The sequence below is a fragment of the Saimiri boliviensis genome, chromosome 9 (genome assembly GCF_048565385.1).
Source record: "Saimiri boliviensis isolate mSaiBol1 chromosome 9, mSaiBol1.pri, whole genome shotgun sequence".
In the NCBI taxonomy this organism is placed as follows: Eukaryota; Metazoa; Chordata; class Mammalia; order Primates; family Cebidae; genus Saimiri; species Saimiri boliviensis.
Window position 1 is genome coordinate 126658310 of NC_133457.1, and position 24634 is coordinate 126682943.

The 24634-nt window shown below is 59.8% G+C and overlaps 2 protein-coding genes across 3 annotated transcripts; one reads left to right on the forward strand and one right to left on the reverse strand.

Annotated features, from left to right (window-relative positions):
• Positions 1-39: 39 nt before the first annotated feature.
• On the reverse strand, positions 40-24444 carry SRMS (src-related kinase lacking C-terminal regulatory tyrosine and N-terminal myristylation sites). Of its 2 annotated transcripts, none has more exons than XM_074406773.1 (8): positions 23572-24444; positions 5801-5922; positions 4814-4912; positions 3897-4038; positions 3622-3780; positions 2917-3098; positions 2669-2825; positions 40-2481 (listed from the first exon to the last, which is right to left on the reverse strand). In XM_074406773.1, exons 1-8 carry the CDS (start codon positions 23657-23659, stop codon positions 2288-2290), a joined length of 1143 nt encoding a protein of 380 aa, XP_074262874.1. In that variant the 5' UTR covers positions 23660-24444; the 3' UTR covers positions 40-2287. The 2 variants fall into 2 exon arrangements, with proteins under 2 accessions (XP_074262874.1, XP_003932717.1); XM_003932668.4 differs by lacking the exon at positions 23572-24444 and adding an exon at positions 8592-8969 and having other exon boundaries at positions 4814-4980.
• FNDC11 (fibronectin type III domain containing 11) lies at positions 15366-17980 on the forward strand. The gene has a single exon (XM_003932679.4). It carries the CDS (start codon positions 16937-16939, stop codon positions 17909-17911), a length of 975 nt encoding a protein of 324 aa, XP_003932728.1. The 5' UTR covers positions 15366-16936; the 3' UTR covers positions 17912-17980.
• Positions 24445-24634: the final 190 nt, after the last annotated feature.

A 24634-nucleotide genomic window follows, 5' to 3' on the forward strand; every position in this document is an offset into this window, starting at 1 on the left:
AGACTCTGCCGGGAGTGGTGGGGAAACCCCTCAACTCTGCATGTTTGAACTTCTATTTTTATTGCAAAGAGAAATAATGGCACCTTCTGCTCATTTGTTTTGAGATTAAGAATAATCTGGATTATTTAACAGCTTCTTAGATTTCTGGGCAGTTCAGTGCTGACCAAAGCCGGGAGGGGCAGCAGGGTGTTGGGCTGGGCCTTGTCCCTCAGGCCCCCCCAGCTCTGCCATCTTGCTGTCCACGAGCCTTGGGCCTCTGGGTCCGTGTGTGTCCAGGGGGCCCCAAGTGCCCCGAGTTCGGACCTACAGGAAGTTCCGTCTAAGCCACACCAGGAACGGCCAGAAGGCGGGCCCCTCCCCGATACCCGGGAGCACCAAACCTGTTCAGCGAGTGGCTGGCCAGATGCCTGGGAAGGCACAGGAGCCACAGACACACCGGGTCCCCTTGAGCCCAGGACCCGCTTTCTTCCCGGGTGGGCAGTGCCCATCCCAGCTCTGGACTCAGTGGCCACGGAAGGCACAGAGGATGAGGCCTTCTGTGCCGTGGGAGCCCCCAGGCTGCTGTGCCAGGGACGTGCCCAGAACCGGAAGCTCAGCTCAAGGCCTCAGTGGGCCCAGGTGACAGAGCCAGCGTCTCTCCTAGGCTCTCCCACGCCTGGGGAGCGGGCAGCTGGCCAGGGTGCCGAACTGCTCACACAGACCCTCCTGCCCACCATCTGCAGGTCCTGGCTCCCGCCGCCTCCCTCTGTGTGGCTTTGCTTACGGCCCCTGCGCTGTCCTGTTCTCTGAGCCTCCGGGGCCCTCTTCCTTCCGCGGGGCCCCTTACCTTTCCACTGGGGAGCCTCGTCCCCCAGCACCCTCCTGAGCCAGCCTGTGGACGGCAGCCATCAGAGCGTTGGCTCAGCAGGCGCAGAGCCGACCCTGACTGTAGGGGGTGCGGAACTCAGCCAGGCCTGAACTCGTCTTCAAACTTCCTGTCCCTGCAAGCCTTCTGGGCACGGCTCCCAGCCTGGGCTCCCAAAGGGTCGGGGGCAGGGTCTCCATGGACCCTAAACACAGACCCCACTGGCTCCCGTGCCTACCCACCTCCCCTCGATTTGTCACACAAAGACCAAGCCAGATGCGCGGTGAGCGAGGCCAGCCCTGCTCGTCCCTGCCCACCTCCTGCCTCGATGACCCCAGAGTATTCACACCCAGAGGCTGCCCTGAGCCAGCTGCTGTCGTTTCCAGCACAACATGGCACCTACCCCTGACCCCCAACCTCTGACCCCGCCTGACCCTGCGCAGCCAGAAGACCCCACATGCCCCAGGGCCCATCCTGAGGCCCCTGGAAATGGCCTCTGAGGGCAGCTCCCAGGCCACCAAGCCTCCCTGCCCACCCTTCCTGTGCCTGACAGAGCCCCCTGGAGCCCACCCAGGGAGATGGAACCAGCTGCTCAGGCAGCTTCTGCCAGTGCCTGCGGGGTTCTCACTGTCTGGGCACCATGATGCCCTGGGCTGGGGGCCTGGGTGCATGGAGGCCACTCCAACATGCATTTTCTAGCAGACCCCACACTCCAGCTCCTGGGTCTGGGTCTGGGGGGCTGAGCCTGTGTGTGGTATGTGTGTGTGTGCGTCTCTGGGTGGGCCAGTCCCTGCATACTGAGGGCTGCATGTGTACTGGGTTTGCGCACAGCACACCCCGTTCCTGCACTGCACGCGCCCGATGGGGGTCAACACCATGGTCTGCCGGGGAGTCCCGCACTGGCCACTTCCACAAACCCAAGCTGGGACTGGGGAGAACTGGGCCAGTGGCTCTAGACCCTGCGAGGGAGTCCAGGGGACCCGGACGACAGGTTTCAGTGACGAGACGCACTGGCTCGGGGCTTCTGAGGTTCCTCCCACCCCGACATGCTGTTTGTCTCTGCTGAGTGCAGGGGGCGTGGTCACACGGGGAAGGTCAGCCCTCCAGTCTCCGCCAGGGACACGGTCACACGGGGAAGGTCAGCCCTCCAGTCTCCGCCAGGGACACGGTCACACGGGGAAGGTCAGCCCTCCAGTCTCCGCCAGGGACACGGTCACACGGGGAAGGTCAGCCCTCCACTCTGCGCCAGGGACACGGTCACACCACACAGACAACACGGCCCCCTCCACTGTCTGCTCACGTCCGCCTGGTGCACAAACATGTGTGCCCACCAGTGCCTGAGGCCCACAGCCAGAGGCTCCTCGGTCTGGCTGGCCCCAGCAGGCCTGCGTTGACACTCCACGGGGAGAAGGGACCAGCCTGGCTGGAGCCCAGAGCCCTGGGTCACGTGAGGACTCGGGAGAAGCCTCCGTGGATGGCGTGCAGCTTCTCCCGCAGCATGGCAAAGGTGGGCCGCTCCTCGGGGCTGCCCCTCCAGCACTCCAGCATGAGCACGTAGACCTCCGCTGGGCAGGTGGCCGGGCGCGGCAGCCGGTACCCTCTCGTGATCTGCTGCAGCGTCTCGTGGTTGGTCATTCCTGGGAGGCACGGGGCAGGAGCTGCTCGGTTCTGCCTGGGGGTCCCTATGGAGGGCTCCCTCAGCCCCCCGTATCACCTGCCTGCCCTTGGCCAGACACTTCAACCCGGAGCCGACAGCATCCAGGACCCAGGGCCAGTGACTCCCGGGCAGAGCCCGCCTCCTCCCTCTGGCTGCTAGAGATGTACCTTCGTAGGGACACTGGCCATAGGTGAAAACCTCGTACAGCAGGACCCCGAAGGACCAGACGTCCGACTTCTGGGAGAAGACACGATAATTGGCCGCCTCGGGCGCCGTCCACTTGACCGGGATCTTGGAGCCGCTGCTCGGGGAGTAGATGTCGTCCTGGGGGCGAGGGAAGGCCCCAGGTGGGGCAGGTGGGCCGGTGCCCCTCACCCATCCCCTCCAGCCGTCAGGGGCCTAGAGCCCCGCTGACCTTGAGCAGCCGGGCCAGGCCAAAGTCGGCCACCTTGCAGGCCAGGCCATCGCCCACGAGCACGTTCCTGGCAGCCAGGTCCCGGTGCACGATGCGTCGCTCCTCCAGGTAGCTCATGCCCTCGGCCACCTGGCAGGCAAAGCCCAGCAGAGGTGGCAGACGCAGGGCCCGGCCTTCAGGGCCTGCAGGAGACAGTGCGGGGCCTTATGGGGCCCAGGGCCAAAGGTGGGAGAAGCCGGCCTCCACCGGCGTCTCCTCCCCCACACCTGAGCCTCCTCACCCCTGAGACGTGGTGAGGACCGCACGGCCTGCTGAGGCCGCAGGAAGCCCTGAGCGAGGCGGGGGAGGGTCCTGTACTCACCGCACTGACCTGGCCACTGGCCCAGGCCCCTAATAAAGACCCAGGTGGAGAAGTGCCAGAGGCGGGGCTGGGTCCACATCACGTGAGACCAAGGCTGGTGACCAGACAGGACCGCATCCCCTGCCCTTGAACTCCAGCCCCAGCCCCGGAACCAAAAAGCTCTGGACTGGCCCAGCCCCATGCTGGCTGGAGGCCAGGACAGGGATGGGGTCTGCAGCCCGGGTCCCCTGCTCCCAGGAGACGCTGGTTCACCCCAGAAACCCCCGCAGGCTCAGCTCTGCACCGGAAGGGAAGGGGTGGTGGCAGGCGCACCAGGGCCCGGGGTTGGCAGGGCGGGGACTCACTGCCCAGGTAGACCCGCAGGTTTCCCTTGCACATGAGCTCCGTGACGATGTACACGGGGTCCCCGGCCGAGCACACCGCATGCAGCCGGATGAGCCGCTCGTGCCGCAGACCCTTCAGCGTCTGGATCTCCTTGGCGAGGTCTGTGAGCTTCATGTCGGCTGCGGGAGAGGGCACGGATCCAGGTCTGGCCCACACCACGGACGTCACTGCCCCGGGGTCGAGGGTTGGGCAGCAGGCGCAGGGCCCAGCCGTGGCTCGGGATCTCGGGCCTCACCTGACTTGATGACCTTGATTGCCACGGGCAGGGAGCCCAGCCACAGGCCTTCCCACACCTCCCCAAAGTAGCCTTCACCCAGCTTCCTCCGAAGGGCAAATTCAGAGTGTGGCCGCTCCCACGCATCTTGCTGCACAGGCTTCTGCAGGGAGGGGAGCTCAGTGCCCTGCCCACTTCCTCCAGGGAGGCCGGGCAGGGAGTCTGGGCAGGGAGGCCAGGCGCGGAGGCCAGGCAGGGAGGCTGGGCGGCGTGGGCCCCTGTGCTGTGTCCCAGGCAGAGCCCCTGCACCAGGCCTGGGGCGGGCGCCCCCATCCCCAGCACAAGCACACCTCACCCTGGCCGGGACAAAGGGCTTGGAGGCCCCGCCCAGCACTGCAGGAGCTCATGGCTCTGGGGGCCTAAGTGGCACCTTTGCCCTGGCCGGATATCCGTCTACACAGCCCCATTACTGCCCCGGCCAGGCTGTCATTATGAGACCAGGGAAACTGGACTCCTGCCCTGGCCCTCGGCAGGGTGGCTCTTCGGGGCGGTCCCAGGACCCAGCAGCCGCAGCCCAGGTGCAGAATCCTGCCACTGCCTCTCCTCCCACAGCTTCCGCCTTTGGGACCCAGGGCAGCCTTGCGTGCCTTCCCCAGACGGGCCCCACCCTCCCGGCTGCTCAGCTGCAGAGCTGGGCACCGCCACGGGTCTCCTCTCCCCACTCCCAGCCCCCAGGAATCCCAGCAACCCTCAGAGACAGGCTAAGGCACCCACAGAGAGCAGGGTGTGCAGGAGCCGCTGGGTGCTCTAAGGCTCCCAGGCCCAGGCAGGCCCTGAAGCTGCTCCTCTGGCAGCCCCAGGGGCTTTGCAGCAGGGTGGGGAGGGGCACCCAGAACAGGGCTGTGCCTTGGGCAGGCACAGGGCAGGCACGGGCGCACCTGGGGCACGCAGGGCCGCAGCAGCGGGTTCTGAATCAGCTTCCAGTTGGCCTTGTAGTAGGTGAGCAGCTCCTCCAGGCCGGGGAAGAGCCGGCCCTTCTGCAGATAGAGGCTGCCGTCAGCTGCCATGGAGACCCGGTAGTGGCAGACGCTGGCCTGGGCCCGGACTAGGAAGGGGTCAGAGATGGAGACCCTGCCTCGGGCGCGCCTCCCTGCCAACAGACCTAACTGCCCTAACCTCCCACCACAGCAGATGGTGGCCACAACCCACCTCAGGGGCCTGGCCCAGATCTAGCTGGGGACCCTGAGATGGTCAGAGCTGTGTGGAGGAGGGAGTGTGGGCAGCTACAAGCTGGGGCAGGGCAGCAAGAGAAAAGCCCTATTTGGAGCTTCTCTGCTGATGGTGTGCAGAGTAGGCCCCTAATAGATACTTGTAGAATGAATGAGTCCACGATTCAGTGAATGAATGAGTAAAGGAGTGAATGAGTGAATGAATGAGCAAATGAATGAAAGAATAATCCAGTGAACTCATCAGTGAATGAATGAGTGAGGAGTAAATGAATGAGTGAGCGAATGAATGAAAGAATAAGACAGTGAACTCATCAGTGAATGAATGAGTGAAGGAGCGAATGAGTAGAGTGAATGAATGAGCAAATGAGTGAAGGAGTGAGTTAGTGAATGAGGAATGAATGGGCGAGTGAAGGAGTGAGAATTAATGAGTGAATGAATGAATGAATGGCTGAACAAAACAGTGAGTGAGCAAGTGCAGGGGTGAATTAATGAATGAGTGAATGAACGACTGGATGAGTGACCGAATGAATGAATCAGTGAGTGAGCAACTTCAGGAGGTGACCAGCGTATCTGCTGTCGGGCCCTCAGTGGGGCCGGGTATGAATCAGGAGCCAGCACTGCCTAGAGACCAACCTCCCTAAGTCAAGGGCCACTGGCCTGGTGGGCGACAGAGGCAGGAGGGGCCGCCGCAAGTACCTGACAGCGAGTAGCCCCCGAGGCTGCTCTCACTGGGCCGGACGAGGAAGGCCCCTGGTTCGTTGGGTGGGGAGAGGAGCAGCTCCTGGGCCTGGGTCCGGCTGACCCCACTGAAGTACCAGCTGCAAGAAGCAGGTGCAAGGTCACCTTGCAGGCCCCTCAGCCAGCAGCCCCCCACGCTGTCCCCTGTGCTGGCGGCAGGGCTGAGCCCGGCTGTGCCACCGCCTCTCAGGGAGAAGATGCCCGTGTGACAGCCAGTGTCTGCACTGCCTCAGCCCCCAGGGCCGGCCCCACCCTCCTGCCCAGCCCTGAGCACCCTCACCTTGGCCGTGGGCTATCCGTTAGCCCTGCTGGGGCTGACCTCCAGTTCCCTGTTCATAAAGTGACTGCCAGCCCCAGCCATAGGCAACAATCAGCCCTGGCCACAGGCCACCAAACTCCCAGCCTTGCTGAGCCCCTGTGAGGACCAGAGCCGAGGCCTGATGAGCTGCCCTAAAGCCCTGCTGGGCTACGGGTGTGGCCGCACAGGGCCACGGGCACCACCTGGCTGGACAAGGCCCACCTGGCTCGGGCAGTTGGCTGCTGGGGTGGCCCACACAGAGCTCTGTCCTGAGGACGCAACCTAAGCCAGGCTGGGGCGGCCAGTGGGCGGCTGCACGGGTGCTGCGCGAACATTCAGAGCATCCTGCATCCCACGCTGAAGAGCTGTGCCCAGTACAGTACAGCCCCAAGCCTACTGGACTCTGTCCAAAGTGACACTCCTTCCAAAAAGCCAGGTGCAAGTGAGACCGCTCTGAACACAGTGGCAAGGAGCTCCCGAGCCCCCACTCCTCAGATGCCCAAACACGGGGAGCCCACACCCGGGTGTCGGGGGCGGGGCCTGCTGGGGCTCCCCTGTCTAGGTGGGCCACCCATTAAGTCACATCTACTCATTCCTGGGAGCCAGAGACACCCTTGGAAGGAAGACAGAAACAAGGCCCCACTCCACTGAGCATCTCTGCCTCCCAAGGCCAGGGCGGGGACTCCACCCCTGACTCAGCTTGCCACCCTGGAGCCTCCACTTCCGGGAGCTTCCAGGGACCCAGAGAGGGATGCCTGCCACTCCCCCACCCCAGGGCACACCTCGTCAGCACCAGGAGGAGGAAGCACAATGAGTGGGTGTCAGGGTGGGGCTGAGACCACCTGGGGAGCAGGATTAGGAGAGGACACGAGGCCAGCCTCAGAGTCCACACGAGATTCACGGCTGCGGCACAGCCATGCCATCCTGGGCAGACATGGCTGCTGGGACTGGGCACGAGGGAGGACACCGTCTGGCACCCCTGCTCTGGGGACCTGGGGAGCCACGTGGCCAGCAGGCACAGAAACCAACGTGGCCAGGGCCATGGGGCTGGGCTGAGGTGGGAGGGAACGCGCGAAGCCAGAGGTAGAGAGGTGCTGGACCGGGGACGGAGAGGTGGCGGTCGGAGACGCTGGCGGTAAAATTCGAAGGCTGGATGTACCAACAACATGGTACAGTGCCTGGGTGGGGTCAGAGGGTGGACGTGGGTGCCCCTGACATGAAACTCAGTGGGGCAGCTCACAGACTCATTCTGGGCCAAGGGACAGCCCAGAGGCTGCCCAGCTCTGTCCTGCAGCTCCTCCTGCAGCTGGGGCCCCTGCCCTCTGGGGTCTGTTGGCAAGGAGACGCGACCCCCTCAGGTGAGAAGGGACCCAGGTCCCTCCCAGCACTGTGGGGCTATGGGAGTGAGGCAGGTGTTTTCCCTGCACATCACCAGCCTCCTCTGAAGCCCATATCAGAGCTTGGGGGTAGGGCGCAGGCCCTGGACACGTCCTGAGATGCAGGGATGTGCCTGGGGTCTCTCCCTGGGGCGTGGGGCCGGGTGTCTGGGGCTAATGACAGCTGAGTGTGGTTAGTCCTTTAATCTCCGGCCCAGGCAAATAGTCATTATCTTTACCTACGGACAGCCCTGCCCTGCCCGGCCCTGCCCACCCCAGCCCTTCCCGCCCCAGCCCCACCCAGCCCAGGAACTGCCCAAGGGGTCTGTCCCCACACCTGGGGTAACTGTGAGCCCCTTCCCATCACAATGGCTGCTTGCCCCCAACCACTGCTCAGGGCAAGCGGGACAAGTGTGGGGTGAGGGCCTGCTGTCCCTCAGAAGGCACCTCCCTGTGAATCCAGCGTCGCCCACCACATGCAGCCCCCAGGACCATCTGTGAGTGCGAAGGGGCCCCCAGGAGGCTGGAAGTGGCCCTGAGCAATGCAGAGGCCAAGGCTGGCCCCAGAGGTCTGCAGGGCTCAGGCCTGGCCCAGCTGGACACAGGACCAAGGCAGCTGCCCAGAGCGGCCCCACTGGGCATCTCCACTAGGGGCATCTGCCAGCCCTCTGCTCACGTGGCCTCACCCAGAGCTCCTGGAGCAGGGCCACTGTCTCACCTGGTGCCTCCCAGCCCCTGTCCTCCAAGTAGTGACCACTCCATGAACACTGGACTCCCTGTTGAGGGCGGGAGGGCCTGGCCAGCTGGGTAGGGTCCGGGAGTCACTGCCTGCTGGGTGCCCGGCTGGTCCAGCTCTTGTGCCCAGACCTGACCCCTCCTGCTGGAGCGACCTCTCCCTCTCGGCAGTACCGTCTTCCTGCCCCACCTGCCGCCCAGTGCCCATAAACTGTCCCTGAATGAATGCCAGGATGAACGAATGAATGAACAGACAACCGTGGACACGCGATTTCCAGCTCAAAGTCCATGGACCCCAGCCTGGGGCGGGCAGGCTCTGGTTCCGTCGCGAGGTACTCACGGTTGGTCCGAGAGCGGCTCCGGAGAGGCCTCGGCAAGGCGGGTGACGGGCACGAGCCCCGCGCTGGGCTGGCCCGAGAGACTGCGCGCAAAGGTGCCGCCGCCCTCACCCTCCCCGAGGGCGCAGCGCCCGTCCCCGCGGACACTCGGCTCCCCGCCGCGCCGCGCCCTGAAGTCGTAGAGCGCGCGGGGGCCGCGGGGCGCGGGTGCTGGGTCGGCCTCGGGGTCCGGCTCGCCGCCCGCCGGCCAGATTTTGTCCCAGAAGAAGGACAGGAAGGCCAGCCGCCTCCTGAGGAAGGGCTCCATGACCCCGGGGTCACCACGCTGGGCCCAGGGCCTCGCCGGCCGCCGCCATGGAGCCCCGAGGGCGCAGGAGGAACTGGCGGCGCCGGTGTCCAGCCCTCCCTGCGCCGCGACCCCAGCCGGCACCTGCCCGTGGAGCGACGGGGACCCCGGCCCTATGGTCACTCGGAGGCCCCCACAGGGAGGCACACGGGGCGTTCGGGCCGGTGGGGGGTGCGCAGGGCGGACACCCTGCCTCGGGCGCACCGACGGCCCCTCCACTCCTCCACCTCCAGGCGTCCCGCGCGCTGGATCCCCTCCCGGACCCACCAGCCGAGGGAGGCTGGGGCTGGGGCTGGGGCTGGGGCTGGGGCTGGGGCGGGGCGGGGCGGGCCCCGGGAGGGGCCGCGGAGGAAGGGGCGGGCGGGGCCCCGCAGCCTCTCTCCCGCCCTCGCAAGGCCCGGGAAGACTGGTGACTGTCCAGCCAGGCCCGGCCCTTGCCCACGGACGCCACAAGCCCGGCAGCCCTGCACCCCGCGGAGAAGGGGGGTCCAGGGAGGGCGATGCTGTCCACCACCTGCGTGGTTGCCAAGCCCGAGCTGCACTTACAGAAAAATTTCCTGCGTATTTCAATGTTGCCCAGATATTTTAACACCATCAGCCCCACACAGGCTCTGCGCTGAGCCTGCAGAGGCCCCAGGACAGGCGCTTGAGGGGCTCTCAGCACCCCGGCTTTCATGCTGTAAACAAGATGCGGATTGCAGGGAGCTCGGCCTCAGGGCCGGCACCCAGATGCCCGACGATGCCCAGTGACTGGCTTCTGGGCCAGTCAATGCCCAGGAGATACCCAGAGGCCACTCTGGGGAAGTGGAGGCTGGGGTATGAGCAGGGAGGCCAGCATATGGGGAAGGGGCGGCTGGCAGGCCCCCAGCCGGGACCTCTCCCTGGACAGCGTCAAGCCCCACATGCTGAAGCAAACCTTGCCCATCCAGGCAGGTCCCCAAGATAGTGCGGGGTTGGGGGAGTGAATCCCAGCAGAGCCAGGTCTAGGGCGGGGTCCTGAGGCAGAGGGTTGGAGTGGGTGCTGATCTGCAGTCTCTCCTCCAGCCCGCCTCCCCTCCGGCTCCTGAGTGGGTGGGGGGGCATCTCCAGTCTCTCTCCTCTCACTGGCCTCCCCTCCGGGCGCTGAGGGAGAGTAGGGGTGGGGGCTGTCTGCAGTCTCTCACTCCTCTCGCCATCCCCCCGGCAGCCCCTTCAGCCCCTGGGTGGCCTTCATGGACCTCACGCCCACCCCTCCCCGCATCTCACACCCATCAGTACCCCGCTACATGTAGTGGAACGCATCCATCTAACAGGGTGACCGGTGTCCAGCCAATGACAAGCCCTCTCACGCCTGCCTGTCCCGGAGCTGCAAACCGACCTCTCGGCAACCTCGCGTCTGGGGACTGGCATGTGCATCGTGGGGTGGCAGTGACACCCGTGGGCTGGCTCTCGGTACCCCAGGGCCACGCTGTGTCCCTGGCTGACAGCCTGGAGCCAGCAGGGGCCCTGGGAGGCTGGACGTCACCAGGCTCGGGCAGGCTCTGCCCATGGAGAGGCATCCTTCGTCGAGGGGGGCGGTATTCAGAATGTGGGTGATTATAAACACTAAATGGAGGGTCTCAGAGGGGCGCGGAAGCCGATGCCCGCCACCACCCCCCCAGCACGTGGGGTCTTCGCCCACCACTTTCTTTCCTTTTCCTTTCTTTTTTTGAAACAGGGTCTCACTCTGTTGCCCAGGCTGGAGTGCAGTGACGCCATCATGGCTCTTAGCCTCCATCTCCTGGGCACAAGCAATCCTCCTGCCTCAGCCTCCTAAGTCGCTGGGACTACAGGTGTGCACCGCCACGCGCCCAGATGCATTTTTTATTACTTGTAGAGATAGAATCTCCCTTTTCCCAGGCTGGCTTTGAATTCTTGGCCTCACGTGATGCTCCTGCCTCCCACAGTGCTGGGACTGCAGGCGTGTGCCACCACGCTCAGCAACCAGTTCTCCTAAACCTCCCTAGGACGTTGCCCCTCCCTCCTAGAACGCCAAGGCCACACAGCTCCAGGGAGGCCTCTCAGGGCATGGGAGGCTCCCGTGCGCACCACACCAGGTCGGCTGTTCAGGACACTGAATGCAGATTCCTTGTGGACACTCCCTGTCCCTTAGAGCCACAGGATCGGGGCATAGACTCAGCACATTCCACACCCAGCTGGAGCCAGAGCCCAGCCTGGCCGTCAGGGTGAGGGCCCCGTCTGGCCTCTGCCCAAGCGTGTCTCACCCCCGCTGCGTCGCCCGCCTACAGATCAGCTCCCAACGTCCTCCCTGTCTTCCCCCCCTGGTACCTGCTGCCCTTGTACCACACACATGCCAGGGTGAACGCAGTCGGCAGGCAGCCAAGGCCGGCTTCATCCGGCTCCTCCCTAGTGGTCCTCAGAATCCTCAGCCCCGCAGGCCCAGCTGCCCTGTCTGCTGACCTCCAAGTTATGCCCAAATGCCCACCCCTTCCTCATCTCACCACCTGGTGCAGCACAGCCCAGTGCAGGGCCCCTGAGCAGGTGTCCAGGTCAACAGTGCCTTCCCTGCCTGCTGGACACTCCCCTGTGACCTCACCTCCTCCCTCAGCCCTAATGGGGAGGTGGCAGAGGGGAGTGAGGAAACGGGCCAGGGTCAGAAGACTGGGGCTTGGCCTGGTAAGGTGGCCCATGCCTGCAATGCCAGAATTTGGGGAGGCCAGGCAGGAGGATCGCTTGAGCCCAGGGTTCAAGACCGGCCTGGGCAACACAGTGAGACCCCCCGTCTCTATTTTTTTTTTAAAAAAAGAAAAGGCCAGGAGTGGTGACTCATACCTGTAATCCCAGCATGTTGGGAGGCTGAGGTGGGTGGGCCACCTGAGGTCAGGGGTTCAAGACCGGCCTGGCCAATATGGTGAAACCCCATCTTTGTTAAAATACACAAATTAGCTGGTCATGATGGCAGGTGCCTGTATAATCCCAGCTACTCAGGAAGCTGAGAAGGGAGAATCACTTGAACCCAGGAGACGGTGGTTGCAGTGAGCAGAGACTAAGCCACTGCACTGCAGCCTGGGCAGCTAAATGAGACTCCATCTCAAAAAATAAAAAGAAGGAAAGGAAGAAAAAATGACCAAGGCTGGAGTCCTGCTCTCAGGCTCACTGGCCACATGACCTTGGGCACACAGTGCTGAACCACCCCATGCCTCAGTTTCCCCACCTTAGCACTGAGCTTCCAACAGCTGTGAGAACACAGACCAGGAGGATGGGGTGCAGGGCACTTCCTGATGTGTAGATGGAGCCTGGTGAGGACACAGACAGGAGAATGGGACGCAGGGCAACCCCAACCCAGGTCTGCGTGTCTGGAGGACACACAGAGGTGTCAGTGGTCAGAGTGCACCCTCCTCCCCCACGACTGTGGCATCACTAACCCAGCCTTCACCATCCTCAGGGCCCAGGGAGGTTCTGTCCACCAGGGACACCGGACCCAAAGTGCTCACTGCCCATGCCCGCGTGGCCACAAGCAGGGCTGGGCGAGACTGAACCCAGAGCAGCTCCTGGCACCCTGTAGCACTGCCCAGCACTGAAAAGGAGGAACTGCGATACCTGCACGAAGGAGCTCATGCTGAGGTCAGGGAGCCCGTCCCAAGGCTGCACCCTGAAGGACCACGTAGATAAAGCATTCTTGAAACGATGAGATAGAGGCGGAGAGAGGAGTGGCTGCAGAGCTAGGGAGGGGTGGCAGGAAGCACGTGGCTATAAAGAACGTGTCAGGCCCCCGGCATGGCACCGCGCTGCGTCTGCACCGGCGTCAGGGTCCTGGTGTGGTCGCGCACAGCAGGCAAGATCCTCCCATGGGAGGCTGCGTGGAGGGAAACGGGCCCTCTGTGTTATCTCTTACAACTGCAGGGGAATCTACAATTGTCTCAAAATTAAAAGTTTAATTTTATTATTATTATTACTATTTTTGAGACAGGTCTCGCTCTGTCTTACTGCACCCAGGCTGGAGTGCAGTGCTGTGATCTCGGCTCACTGTAACCTCCACCTCCTGGGTTCAAGGGATTCTCCTAACTAAGCCTCCCGAGTAGCTGGGATTACAGGCACGCGCCACCACAACCGTCTATTTTTTGTGTTTTTAGTAGAGACGGGGTCTCACCTTGTTGACCAGGATGGTCTCAAACTCCTGACCTTAGGTGATCTGCCTGCCCTGGCATCCCAAAATGCAGGGATTACAGCTGTGAGCCACCGCACCCAGCCATTATAATTCTTTTTAGAGACAGGGTCTCCCTCTTTCCCCAGGCTGGAGTGCAGTGGCACCATCTCGGCTCACTGCAGCCTCACCCTCCCAGGCTCAGGTGATCCTCCAGCCTCAGCCTTTCAAGCAGCTGGGACCACAGGTGCACACCACCACCATACCCAGCTAATTTTTAAAATTATTTGTAGAGACAGGAGTCTCTCTATCTTGCCCAGGCTGGACTCAAACTCCTGGCCTCAGGGGATCTCTCACTTTGGCCTCTCAAAGTGCTGGGATTATGGGCCTGAGCCACTGAGCCCAGACAAAAGTTTAATTTTTAAAAATTGGATGGGAAATCAGAAATTGAAAGAAAGCAGGTAGGATGGAGCCCAGGAGAGGGCAGAGGTCCGGGACCTGCCTGACCCCAGAAGAGGAGGGGGGCTGCTCTGCTTCTCTGTGGGAGGACTGTGGGGCTGGGAGTAAGGGGTCAGACAGCACCCCCTTCTCCAAACAACCCAGCTTTGTCTCTGAGCCCTAAATAACAGTAACAACAACCACAGCTGGCATTTATTGAGTTCCCACCCAGGCAGGGAGGGCAGGGCAGAAACAGCACCCAACAGGACTGGGCACGGGGCTCACACCTGTGATCCCACAGGATCTGAGAGACTCAAGTGGAGGATCACGTGAGCTCGGGGGGGTGCAGGCTGCAGTGAGTGGGAGACAGAGCAAGACCCCATTTCAAAAGAAACACCCACACCTGCCCACTTCCTCCCAGGCCTAACCCCTGGGGCCTCCCTGCACCAAGAAAAAGCTCTTCCAGGTGGGGTCACCAGAGGACGGGGGAGGCTCAGGTGGCAGAACAGCCTGGGAGGGGCTCAGGGACGCCCATCCTCTTCCAGCACTTCCTGAAAGTGAAGCAGGAGCACCTGGAGGTGTCTGAGGCTGACTGTGACCCTCGAAGACCCCCCAGCTAGCTGAGGTGTGCTGCGGGGGAAGGGGAGGATCCCAGAGGCCCTGGGCCCAACTGAACGGACACGGACGGGACCAGATGGCCTCAGAGCTCCTCTGCGGGCCTCTCTGGAGCTATGGAGACCCCATTTATCCACAGTCAGGTCCGGCCCGAGCTTGGGAGGCAGGAGCCTGCCGCGGGCCGACCCTGTGGTGGGAGGAGCCTGTGGTGGGAGGGGCTGTGGTGGGAGGGGCATGAGGGAGGAGCCCGTGGAGGGAGGACCCTGTAGTGGGAGGGGCCAGCGGTGGGAGGGGCCGTGGTGGGAGGGGCATGAGGCAGGAGCCCGTGGTGGGAGGACCCTATAGTGGGAGGAGCCAGCGGTGGGAGGGGCCGTGGTGGGAGGGGCATGAGGCAGGAGCCAGTGGTGGGAGGACCCTATAGTGGGAGGGGCCAGCAGTAGGAGGGGCTGTGGTGGGAGGGGCATGAGGGAGGAGCCCGTGGAGGGAGGACCCTGTAGTGGGAGGAGCCAGCAGTGGGAGGGGCCGTGGTGGTAGGGGCATGAGGCAGGAGCCAGTGGTGGGAGGAGCCCCCTGGTGGGAGGAGCCTGTGCTGGAAGGAGCCCCCGGTGGGGCGGAGCCTTGATGGGGCGGGGCCTTGGGGGCAGAGTCTCGGTGGGCGGTGCCTCGGTGGGAAGAGGGTCCGCTCCTCTCCACTGTCCGGGCACTGGGTGGTCCATCCACCCGCCAGGTCACTGGTCCCTTCCTCTCTCCCAAATTCCTCCGAGGGATCCCCGAGAACCGCGCCCGGATTGAGGGGTTGGGGAGGAACCCCCTCCCTCCCAGTCACCCGCGGCTCCTGCGCCCCGCCGGAAGCCGGGGAGGGGTGCGTGGCAAGCGCTGTGCCCAGGACGGGCGTCTTTCAGGAACCCCACTTGGAGCCCGGCTCTCGAACCAGCCACCTGCGGTGGCCCCCCCCAGGTCGGGGACGCAGGCCCCCAGAAGTCTAGGGCTCCCCAGAAGCGAAGCGTCTGGAGGATTCCTGGGCTCGGGGTCCTGGGTCCCCGCCCCCGGGCCGCAGCGTCACAAAGGCCCCTGGTCCCCAGGGCAACCCGCGGAGCCCCAGCGAGGGAGGCTGGACTCCGGGAAGTCCGCGCGGCTGGCTCCGAGGCAGGGCAAGTGGGCTGGGCCTGGGGCGGTGGCGGGGGCTGTGAGAGGAGGGCGGGGGTCTCGGAAGGGAAGGGGCAGGGGCAGGCAGAGCGCAGGGGAGGTGGGCCCGGGCCATGGGAGCGGAGGGCAGTGGAGTGGGAGGGGGAGGACGCGGGGACCTAGTGGTCCCCGGGAGGCGGGCCTGGGACCAGGGGTGTGTTGGAAGCAGGGTGGTCTCAGAACCGGCTTCCCAGGTTGATCACCAGCTCCTCTGGGTTTTTGTTTTTTTTTTTTTTGAAACGGAGTTTCGCCCTTGTTACCCAGGCTGGAGTGCAATGGCGCGATCTCGGCTCACCGCAACCTCCGCCTCCTGGGTTCAGGCAATTCTCCTGCCTCAGCCTCCTGAGTAGCTGGGATTACAGGCACGAGCCACCATGCCCAGCTAATTTTTTGTGTTTTTAGTAGAGACGAGGTTTCACCATGTTGACCAGGATGGTCTCGATCTCTCGACCTCGTGATCCACCCGCCTCAGCCTCCCAAAGTGCTGGGATTACAGGCTTGAGCCACCGCGCCCGGCTTTCCTCTGGGTTTTCCACCTGGGAAGCATGCCTCAGAATTCCCTCCAGCGTGAAATCCACGCCAGCCAGGGCAGGGCGTAGTCCTGGGTCCTGGCCTCCTGTTCTCAGGTTGAACCTCATCCCAGGCACACTCCCTGCTGTCTCCAGGGGGCTCAAGGGTTGCGCCTTTGAGCAAGAGGCAGACGTGGCTTGATGGTCCCTGTGTGGCCTTGGAGAAGTCACACACTCACTGCTTAGTTCTCATTTGCGGTTCAGGTTTGTCCAAGGCCCAAGTGGTTGCGACAACCTGAGATCCCCAGGGTTGCTGGGAGCCGGGGTGACGGCCAGAGATGCAGCTTGCTCTCCAGGGAGCTGCAGCAGAGCCTGGGGCCACAGCTGCGCTCACGGGGCACCACGGACAGAGCTCAGGCTTGGCTCAGCAGCTGGGTGCAAACCCTGGATGAGAGCAAGCACCAGCCTTCTTAGCCTCAGGCTCCTGGGGAATGGGGTGACAGAATCCAGCCCCTTCGTCGGGTGTTGCTTGTGGAGTCTGTGAGCTCACCAGGCACAGGATCCCTGGTCCACAGTGAGGGAGGACTACTCCTCCAGGCCCGGGCCTGGCTGCCCTCCTCCCATGCTGACCGGTCAGCTGGCCTTGTCTTTGGTGAGGCACGTCCCTGTTCTGCAACTGCAGTGAGATGTGGAGAGTCCCCAGGGAGAACCGGAGCGGGAGGATGGCCGACGAGTGTCCCCAAGGGGGGTCCTATGCTGCGTAAGACCTCGCTGTCTCCTCTCCACAGCCCCATGGGACCCCCTTTCAGCACCAGCGCCAGGAAGCGGGACCCTTGCCCCGCACTGGGGTTTCTGCCCTGGCCGTTCCGGCTGGAAGCCTGCAGTCCTAGCCTTTCCTGTTCCGTCCTCCAGGCCACTATTTGTCAGTAAAGGTTTTCGCCCCTCAGCATAAACTGCCTCCAGATCTGTAGCCTGCACATCCAGCCCTCCAGGCAGCCTCTTCCCAGAGAGTTGTGCCCCGAGGAAGGACAGAGGCCCAGCATGGGGGCAGTGGGCTGAAGCCACTGCTAAGCGAGCTGTGACCCAGGGAGGCCAGCCCAGCTGACACCCAGCCCTCCCCCCAGCTCCTGGATGATGAGCTCCCACGTGGCAGGCCTGGGCCTGGACAAAATGAAGTTGGGCCGTCCCCAGTCCCTCCCGGACCAGGACGAGGCGGACGACCAGCAGCTGCTGGAGCCGGAGGCGTGGAGGGCCTACACGGAGCGCCGAAACGCCCTGCGTGAGTTCCTGACGCTGGACCTGAGCCCACACCTGCTCAAGCGTCACCACGCCCGCATGCAACTGCTGCGGAAGTGCTCCTACCACATCGAGGTGCTGCCCAAGCACCTGGCCCTGGGCGACCAGAACCCGCTGGTGCTGCCCAGCGCCGTGTTCCAGCTCATCGACCCCTGGAAGTTCCAGCGCATGAAGAAGGTGGGCACGGCGCAGACCAAGATCCAGCTCCTGCTGCTCAGGGAGCTGCTGGAGCAGCTCGACCACAGTCGCGCCGAGCTCGACGCCCTGCTGGAGTCGCCCGACCCGTGGCCCTTCCTGGCCGGCTGGGCACTAGTGCGGCGGCGGCTGGCGGAGGTGTCGGCCGCCATGGACAGCTTCCTGACCATGATGGTGCCGGGCCAGCTGCACATCAAGCACCGCCTGGTGTCCGACGTGGGGGCCGCCAAGATCCCGCACATCCGGCTCGTGCTGAGCACCAAGATGCCCGTCATGTTTGACCGCAAGGAGTCGGCAGCCCACCAGGACTGGGCCCGGCTGCGCTGGTTCGTCACGGTGCAGCCGGCCACGCTGGAGCAGTACGAGCTGCGCTTCAGGCTGCTGGACCCCCGGACGCAGCAGGAGTGCGCCCAGAGCGGCGTCATCCCCGTGGCCGCCTGCACGTTCGACGTCCGAAACCTGCTGCCCAACCGCTCCTACAAGTTCACCATCAAGAGGGCTGAGAGCGCCACGCTGGTGTACGAGCCGTGGAGGGACAGCCTGACCCTGCAGACCCAGCCGCGGCCGCTGGAGGGGCCGAGTCTCAGCCACACCATCCGAGAGGTGGTTTTCTAATCCTTATCCGCTAATAAAGAGGAGTGTAAATGAACAGACAGAATTAAAGAAACAAACCTATTTACATTTGAAAGTCAGCAGCCACCAGTGTTTTTCCTGGCTCGGAACAGGAGACCTCAGCCCAAGCTCAGGGGCAAGGAGGCCTCCCTATCGGCGGGGCTTTTTCCCACCACTCCCTGTGTCCAGTGGAAGCCCCAGGCTCTCTGCTCCTGCTCTTCCCCAGGGGGACCCCCAGGCCAGACCTCTCAAGACAGCTGACCTGGGAGCTGGAAGAGCCCCTGACGCCGGAGCCACCTGCAGTGACAAGAGCTGCTTCACAGGGGCTCTGCGATCCTGGCCCCGGGCCCTCTTTGCCACCCCCATTGCCATGACCCGGCTCTGCCTTCCTTGCCTGAGGGGCTGAGGGGCTCCCTCGGGGGAAGGCACTCCTAGGCTGTGGCGCCTCCCACCACCCCCTGCCTAGCCTCACGTGCCCGAGGAGGCAGCCACACCGCCGAGGGTCCCTGGCTGTGAGCAACTCAGCCGAGCCCCCGTGCCCCACCCCCACCTTTTGTTCCTCAAGGGTCCCCCAACTCATCTAGCTCCCTCTGTCCTCCAGGGTTGGGGGCTTTTGCTAGGCACCTAGCCCCTACTTCCCCTGACCGCTCACCTGCAGGGCCCCTGCTACCGCTTCCTCCCAGAAGCCTTCCCTGGCTGCAAGCTGGTGAGGCCCCCAAGCCCCCTGCCTAGAGGCGCCTCCTCATCCTCCACACCGGCACTTCTCAAGCGATTGCAAAACTCCTGTCTATTTCATGATGGCCCACGAATAGCTGTGCTCTTCAGGGTAATGCCGGTCCAGCTCACCAAGGAGGCCCCAGTACTGGGACTCCTTGCTCCACCCCTCCCTCCACAGATGCCCAGAACCTCTTTTGCCACGGTGACCATAGCCCAGGCCACCATCTGACCCCCCAGCTGGCTCTAGGAGGCCCTGCTGTGCACTTCCAGGGGCAGCTGGTGTCACAGGAGCTTCTGCGGACACGGCCACAAATGGGCCAGGCGTGGAGGGAGCCCAGTCCATGGCGGCCGGGTGTCCCGACCTGCAGGACAACGGGAGCTCGAAGGGAGGGAGTGGGGATGGATGGGAACAGGAGACGCGAAGAATGGAGACAAGACAGGAGTCTGATCAAGTCTCGTTTACTGTTGCTAAGCTCACAGCTTAAATAGGCGCAGGCAGAGAGGCGGGGCAAGGGTAGCTTGCGGTTGGGAAATGCCGGCCTACTTAAGTTTCAGGAAACTGAATCTTATCAGCAGGAAACAGAAACTGAAACATTACTGAAACTTATGGGGGGGGGGGCGGGGGGAACAAAGACTGAAACTTGTCAACAGGAAACATTAAACTGAAACTTACGCAAACCACAACATGGCTGAGCAGATCACAAAATGGTAGCTATTGCTGCCCACAGGTCCCCCTTTTTTATTTTATTTAGAAATTAGGCTGAGGGGTAGTTATGCCCGCGGGAACCGTGCCTGTCTTAGGTCAGAGGACCCCACGTGAGAGAACACTGACTCCTTATCCGTCATGGGGAGGGGAAAAACGTTTTCCTCCCTATCTTAGGCGGAGTGTCCTTACTCATGCTCCTCAGTTGCCCGTCATTGGCTAACCAGTTCAGCTCGCCGGGTGACCTGAGAGGAAAGGTATAACCTTTGTGTTTTATGAATCAAGCTCCATCTCTAGGTCTGTCATTTCCAGCCTGTGGTAATGGACCTGAATGGGCTGCATCTTTATGGCCTCAATTTGTGATCTTAAGAAGCTCATGAGTTTGCTGAGCCTAATAGGACCGATAGACATTGTTGACTCCTAAAAAGGAAAAAGATAGAAGACCCTCAGGGCTCGGTGCCGTCCCTGGGTGGACTTGGTTTTTCGGATTTTTTGGTATCTACTTGCTTTACAAGTCTTTCGGGAAGCCACCTGGCCGAATCAGCTTCCTTGGCATAAATGCACACTGATCCTCGACCCCAAATCAGGACCGGGTCCGGGCCATGCCATGCGCCTGTCATGGGATCTTTCTACATTACCGATGCATAATGGCTTTTGGATTCAAAATGCCAGTGTCGATCGGCAGCAGAGTGTCCTTCTTGATCCAGTGTTAAAAAATTTAAAATAAATGAGTGTGATAAAAGGTTTTTTGGTGATCCCTTATGGGGGTACCATTCCCCCTTTTTAATTTTATTTAGAGTGGTTTTTATGGTGAGATGAGCTCTTTCTACTACGCCTTGTCCCTGGGGGTTGTACGGGATGCCTGTAACATGTTGAATGTTTAGGTGAGTACAGAATTGAGTGAAGGCTGTACTGACATAACCAGGCTCGTTGTCAGTTTTGATTTTACGTGGACACCCCAGGGATGCAAAGGCAGTTAAAAGATGAGCAATAACATGTTTTGTGGCTTTAACCATGAGCAATAAACATGGTTTGCAAAGTGGCAAAGATATATCCACTACAAGTATCAATGCAGACATGAACATATTTAAGATTTCCAAATTCTGGGATGTGGGTGACATCCATTTGCCAAAGGGCGTTAGGTAGGAGGCCTCGAGGGTTAACTCCAAGATGTGGGACCAGTAAGTGAGGTGCACATTGTGTGCAGGACTTTACTATTTGTCGGGCTTGTTCTCTAGTTATGTGATGGAGTAGTCTTAAGGATTGAGCATTAAGATGATGCAAGTTGTGCGAATGTTGTGCTTGAGCTAGAGGGGTGTTAGGGAGTTGAACTAACAGAACACGGGTGGCTAGGTCTGCCTTGGCATTTCCAGAGGCTAATGGACCGGGTAAGCCTGAATGAGCACGTAAATGCCCAATGTAGAAAGGTTGTGTTCTGGAAATTAATAGCTTTTGTAGTTGAGAAAATAGTTTTGCAGCGGTTGAGGTGTGTTTTATGAATGGGGCTGTTTCTAACTTTGGGACAGAAGTAGCAATGTATGCACTGTCTGTACAAACATTGAGAGGATCATTGGGAAGCATGGAAAATGCAGCTATAACTGCATGTAGCTCTGCTAATTGGGCAGATGAAGATTGGGATTGAAAGCTGATAGTTTGGTTTGGGGTAACAAAGGCTGCAAGCCCTGTGGATGACCCGTCAGTGAAAATGGTAATTCCATTTGGAAGGGGATGAAGTCTGGTATTTTTAGGAAAAACGAAATCATGTCTGTTGGCAAAATCTAGAAGCTTATTGGGAGGATAATGATTATCAAGGTTGCCAGTATAAGAGGTGAGTGCAATGGGCCATGCTTCAGTATTTTGCATGAGCCAATGGATCTGCTGTTTGGTATAAGGTTGGACAATGTTGTTAGGTTCCTGTCCGAAATATTCCTTGCCTAGGGTTCTTCCTTTGGTAATTAGACTGGCTACCATAAGGTAGTAAGGTTCAATGACTTTAGCGGGCATATTAGGAAGATGGATCCACATAAGTGGAGCAGTTTGCCAGAACACAGCTGTGGGAGATAATGAGGTATGACATATAATAAATTGGAGTGGTTTGTCAATATCGAAAAAGGTGATGGTTTGGTTATTGATAGCTTGATTAACTAAATTGATAGCTGATTTTGCTTCAGGGGTGAGTTGTCTTAAAGAAGTAGGACTGGGATCCCCTACCAATGTATCGTATAGGGGCTTGAGATCAGCTTTGCATAATTTTAGATAAGGTAACAGCCAGTTTATGTCTCCTAATAATTTTTGAAAATCATTGAGGGTTTTTAAACAGTGTAGCCTGAGTTGCACCTTTTGAGTCGATAGGCGAGTTCCACTTAACTGAAATCCTAGGTAGGTGTAGGGGTCAGTAAGTTGCACCTTCTCTGGGGCGATGACTAATCCACTAGCAGTAAGGGCAGTTTGTAGACTTTTGAAACAGGACAAGACCACTTCCTCTTTTGCTGCTGCTAAAAGTATATCATCCATATAATGGATTATGTACACATCCTTCCAATCTTTTCTAACTTCAGCAATGGCGATGTTCACATATGACTGACATAAGGTGGGACTGTTGGCCATGCCCTGAGGCAAAACCTTCCATTGATATCTCTTCATAGGCTCTTTAAAGTTAATTGCGGGAAGGCTGAAAGCAAAACGCTTACAATCCTCTGGATGGAGAGGGATAGTAAAGAAACAGTCTTTTGGGCCGGGTGCGGTGGCTCAAGCCTGTCATCCCAGCACTTTGGGAGGCCGAGGCGAGTGGATCATGAGGTCAAGAGATCGAGACCATCCTGGTCAACATGGTGAAACCCCGTCTCTACTAAAAATACAAAAAATTAGCTGGGTGTGGTGGCGCGTGCCTGTAATCCCAGCTACTCAGGAGGCTGAGGCAGGAGAATTGCCTGAACCCAGGAGGCGGAGGTTGCGGTGAGCCGAGACCGCACCATTGCACTCCAGCCTGGGTAACAAGAGCGAAACTCCGTCTCAAAAAAAAAAAAAACAAAAAAAACAGTCTTTTAAGTCTACAATAACTTTGTAGAATCCCAGAAGTATAGCTACAGGGGAAGGGAGGCCGGGTTGTACACAAATATACACCACCCTGTTCCAGGTGCCCAGGGATATTAATTCCAGCCAAACTTGGTTATACTCATTTTTTTATACCACAAACATATTTATAAACGAAAATGTAGCATCACCATAAACAGCTGAAGCTGGACTATCTACAGACAAAATTAGCAACAAATCTGATGCACTGTAAATTCAAGTCCTCAGGACAACAAAAGTGATTAAGGAAGACCTCAAGTAACAATGTTAATGCCATTTACAAAGGAAAAAACGGATACAAAAACATTCAAAACCTGAACATCACTTGGCATATAAGGGAAAAAAAGCAAATTAGCTGAAAGGTTCATAAACACAAGGTCTTATTTACACTACACAAAGCTCAGGTGTTAGCCTTGAATGTAACTTTCAAAATACCTTCAAATATATCCAACTCCGATCCCAGAATTTTGGTATCGAGCCGCTTCATCCTCAAGATCATCCCAATCAATACCCTCATCAATGCCTTCGTCCTCTGAATTATTGGCTCAACTGGCTAGCCATACAATCCTCTTTCAATATTTTGGATTAGCTAATTTTTGTTTAAGTCCTGCGGCTACACGTTCAGCAAATTTCTCTAAGGAACACACAGGCCCACCGCTCTCCGTGGGTTTTTGTTCCTCTTTACCAGAGTTGCTATCAACTGACATTAAGTCAGCTTCCCCTGACTTTTTCTCCTTGCCCTCTTTGGGTTCTGGTTTTTCCAAAAGTAATGAATCTTCTTTTAAGGGGGCTTTTATCGGACAAATTTTTGCATGAGTCCCTCAGGCAAGTTTCCCCTTGGGTTATGACATTAGCAATGACTGGATCGTCATGTTTTTGGGTAATGATCTCATTTATCAGATTCCAGTATGAGAAAGCAGTTACAGGGACCTTTTGAGGCCTGAAAGCATCATAATAATCTTTTAGGGCATCCCCTACTCTTTTCCAACATCTTTGATCTATGGTTCCTTCTTGAGGGAACCAGGGGCAAACATCCTTAATATAATCAAAATATTTGATTAACCGGTTTACTTTCACCTTTACTCCTCACGCCTTTAATGCTTTGCTGAGTCTTTCAACAAACAACTCATGCTGACTAATTTCCTGACCCATAATATCGTCGTCCACTTACCAGAGAGCAAGGCCGCAGCAGGTTCCCGTGGTGACTCCTTCTCTGGATTTCTTCCTTCAATCCGGCCAGCTTCGACGACGTCCCTCATGGTGTCCTTCTTACTTCGAGCCCCATGTTGGGCGCCAGACTGTCCTGACCTGCAGGACAACAACAGGAGCTCAAAGGGAGGGAGTGGGGATGGATGGGCAGGAGACGCGAAGAATGGAGACAAGACAGGAGTCTGATCAAGTCTCGTTTATTGTTGCTAAGCTCACAGCTTAAATAGGCGCAGGCAGAGAGGCGGGGCAAGGGTAGCTTGCGGTTGGGAAATTACGGCCTGCTTAAGTTTCAGGAAACTGAAACTTATCAGCAGGAAACAGAAACTGAAACTTTACTGAAACTTGTCAGCGGAGAAACAAAAAACTGAAACATTACTGAAACTTATCAGTAGGGGAGACTGAAACATTACTGAAACTGATGGGGGGGGTGGGGAACAAAGACTGAAACTTGTCAACAGGAAACATGAAACTGAAACTTATGCAAACCACAACATGGCTGAGCAGATCACAAAATGGCAGCTATTGCTGCCCACAGCCGGGGATCCGAGGAACAGCTTCAAAGGCAGGACTAGCAGGACAGTCAAAGCTAGTGGCCTCGGGAACTTTGGACTTGGCCAGGCTGGGGACAGAGTGCAGCGGCTGGAGCCACCAGAGCAGCTCCAGAGCCGTGGCCTGCCCTCAGCACACCAGGCACCAGCCCTCCACATGCCCAAGACTCCCTCCCCACTCCGAGCCTCCCTCCCCACGCCAAGACACCTTTCCCAGGCCGAGACACCCTTCCCAGGCCGAGACACCTTCCCCAGGCCCGAGACACCCTCCCCACTCCGAGCCTCCCTCCCCACACCGAGACACCCTCCCCAGGCCCGAGACACCCTCCCCAGGCCCGAGACACCCTCCCCAGGCCCGAGACACCCTCCCCAGGCCCGAGACACCCTCCCCAGGCCCGAGACACCCTCCCCATGCCCGAGACACCCTCCCCAGGCCCGAGACACCCTCCCCAGGCCCGAGACACCCTCCCGACTCCG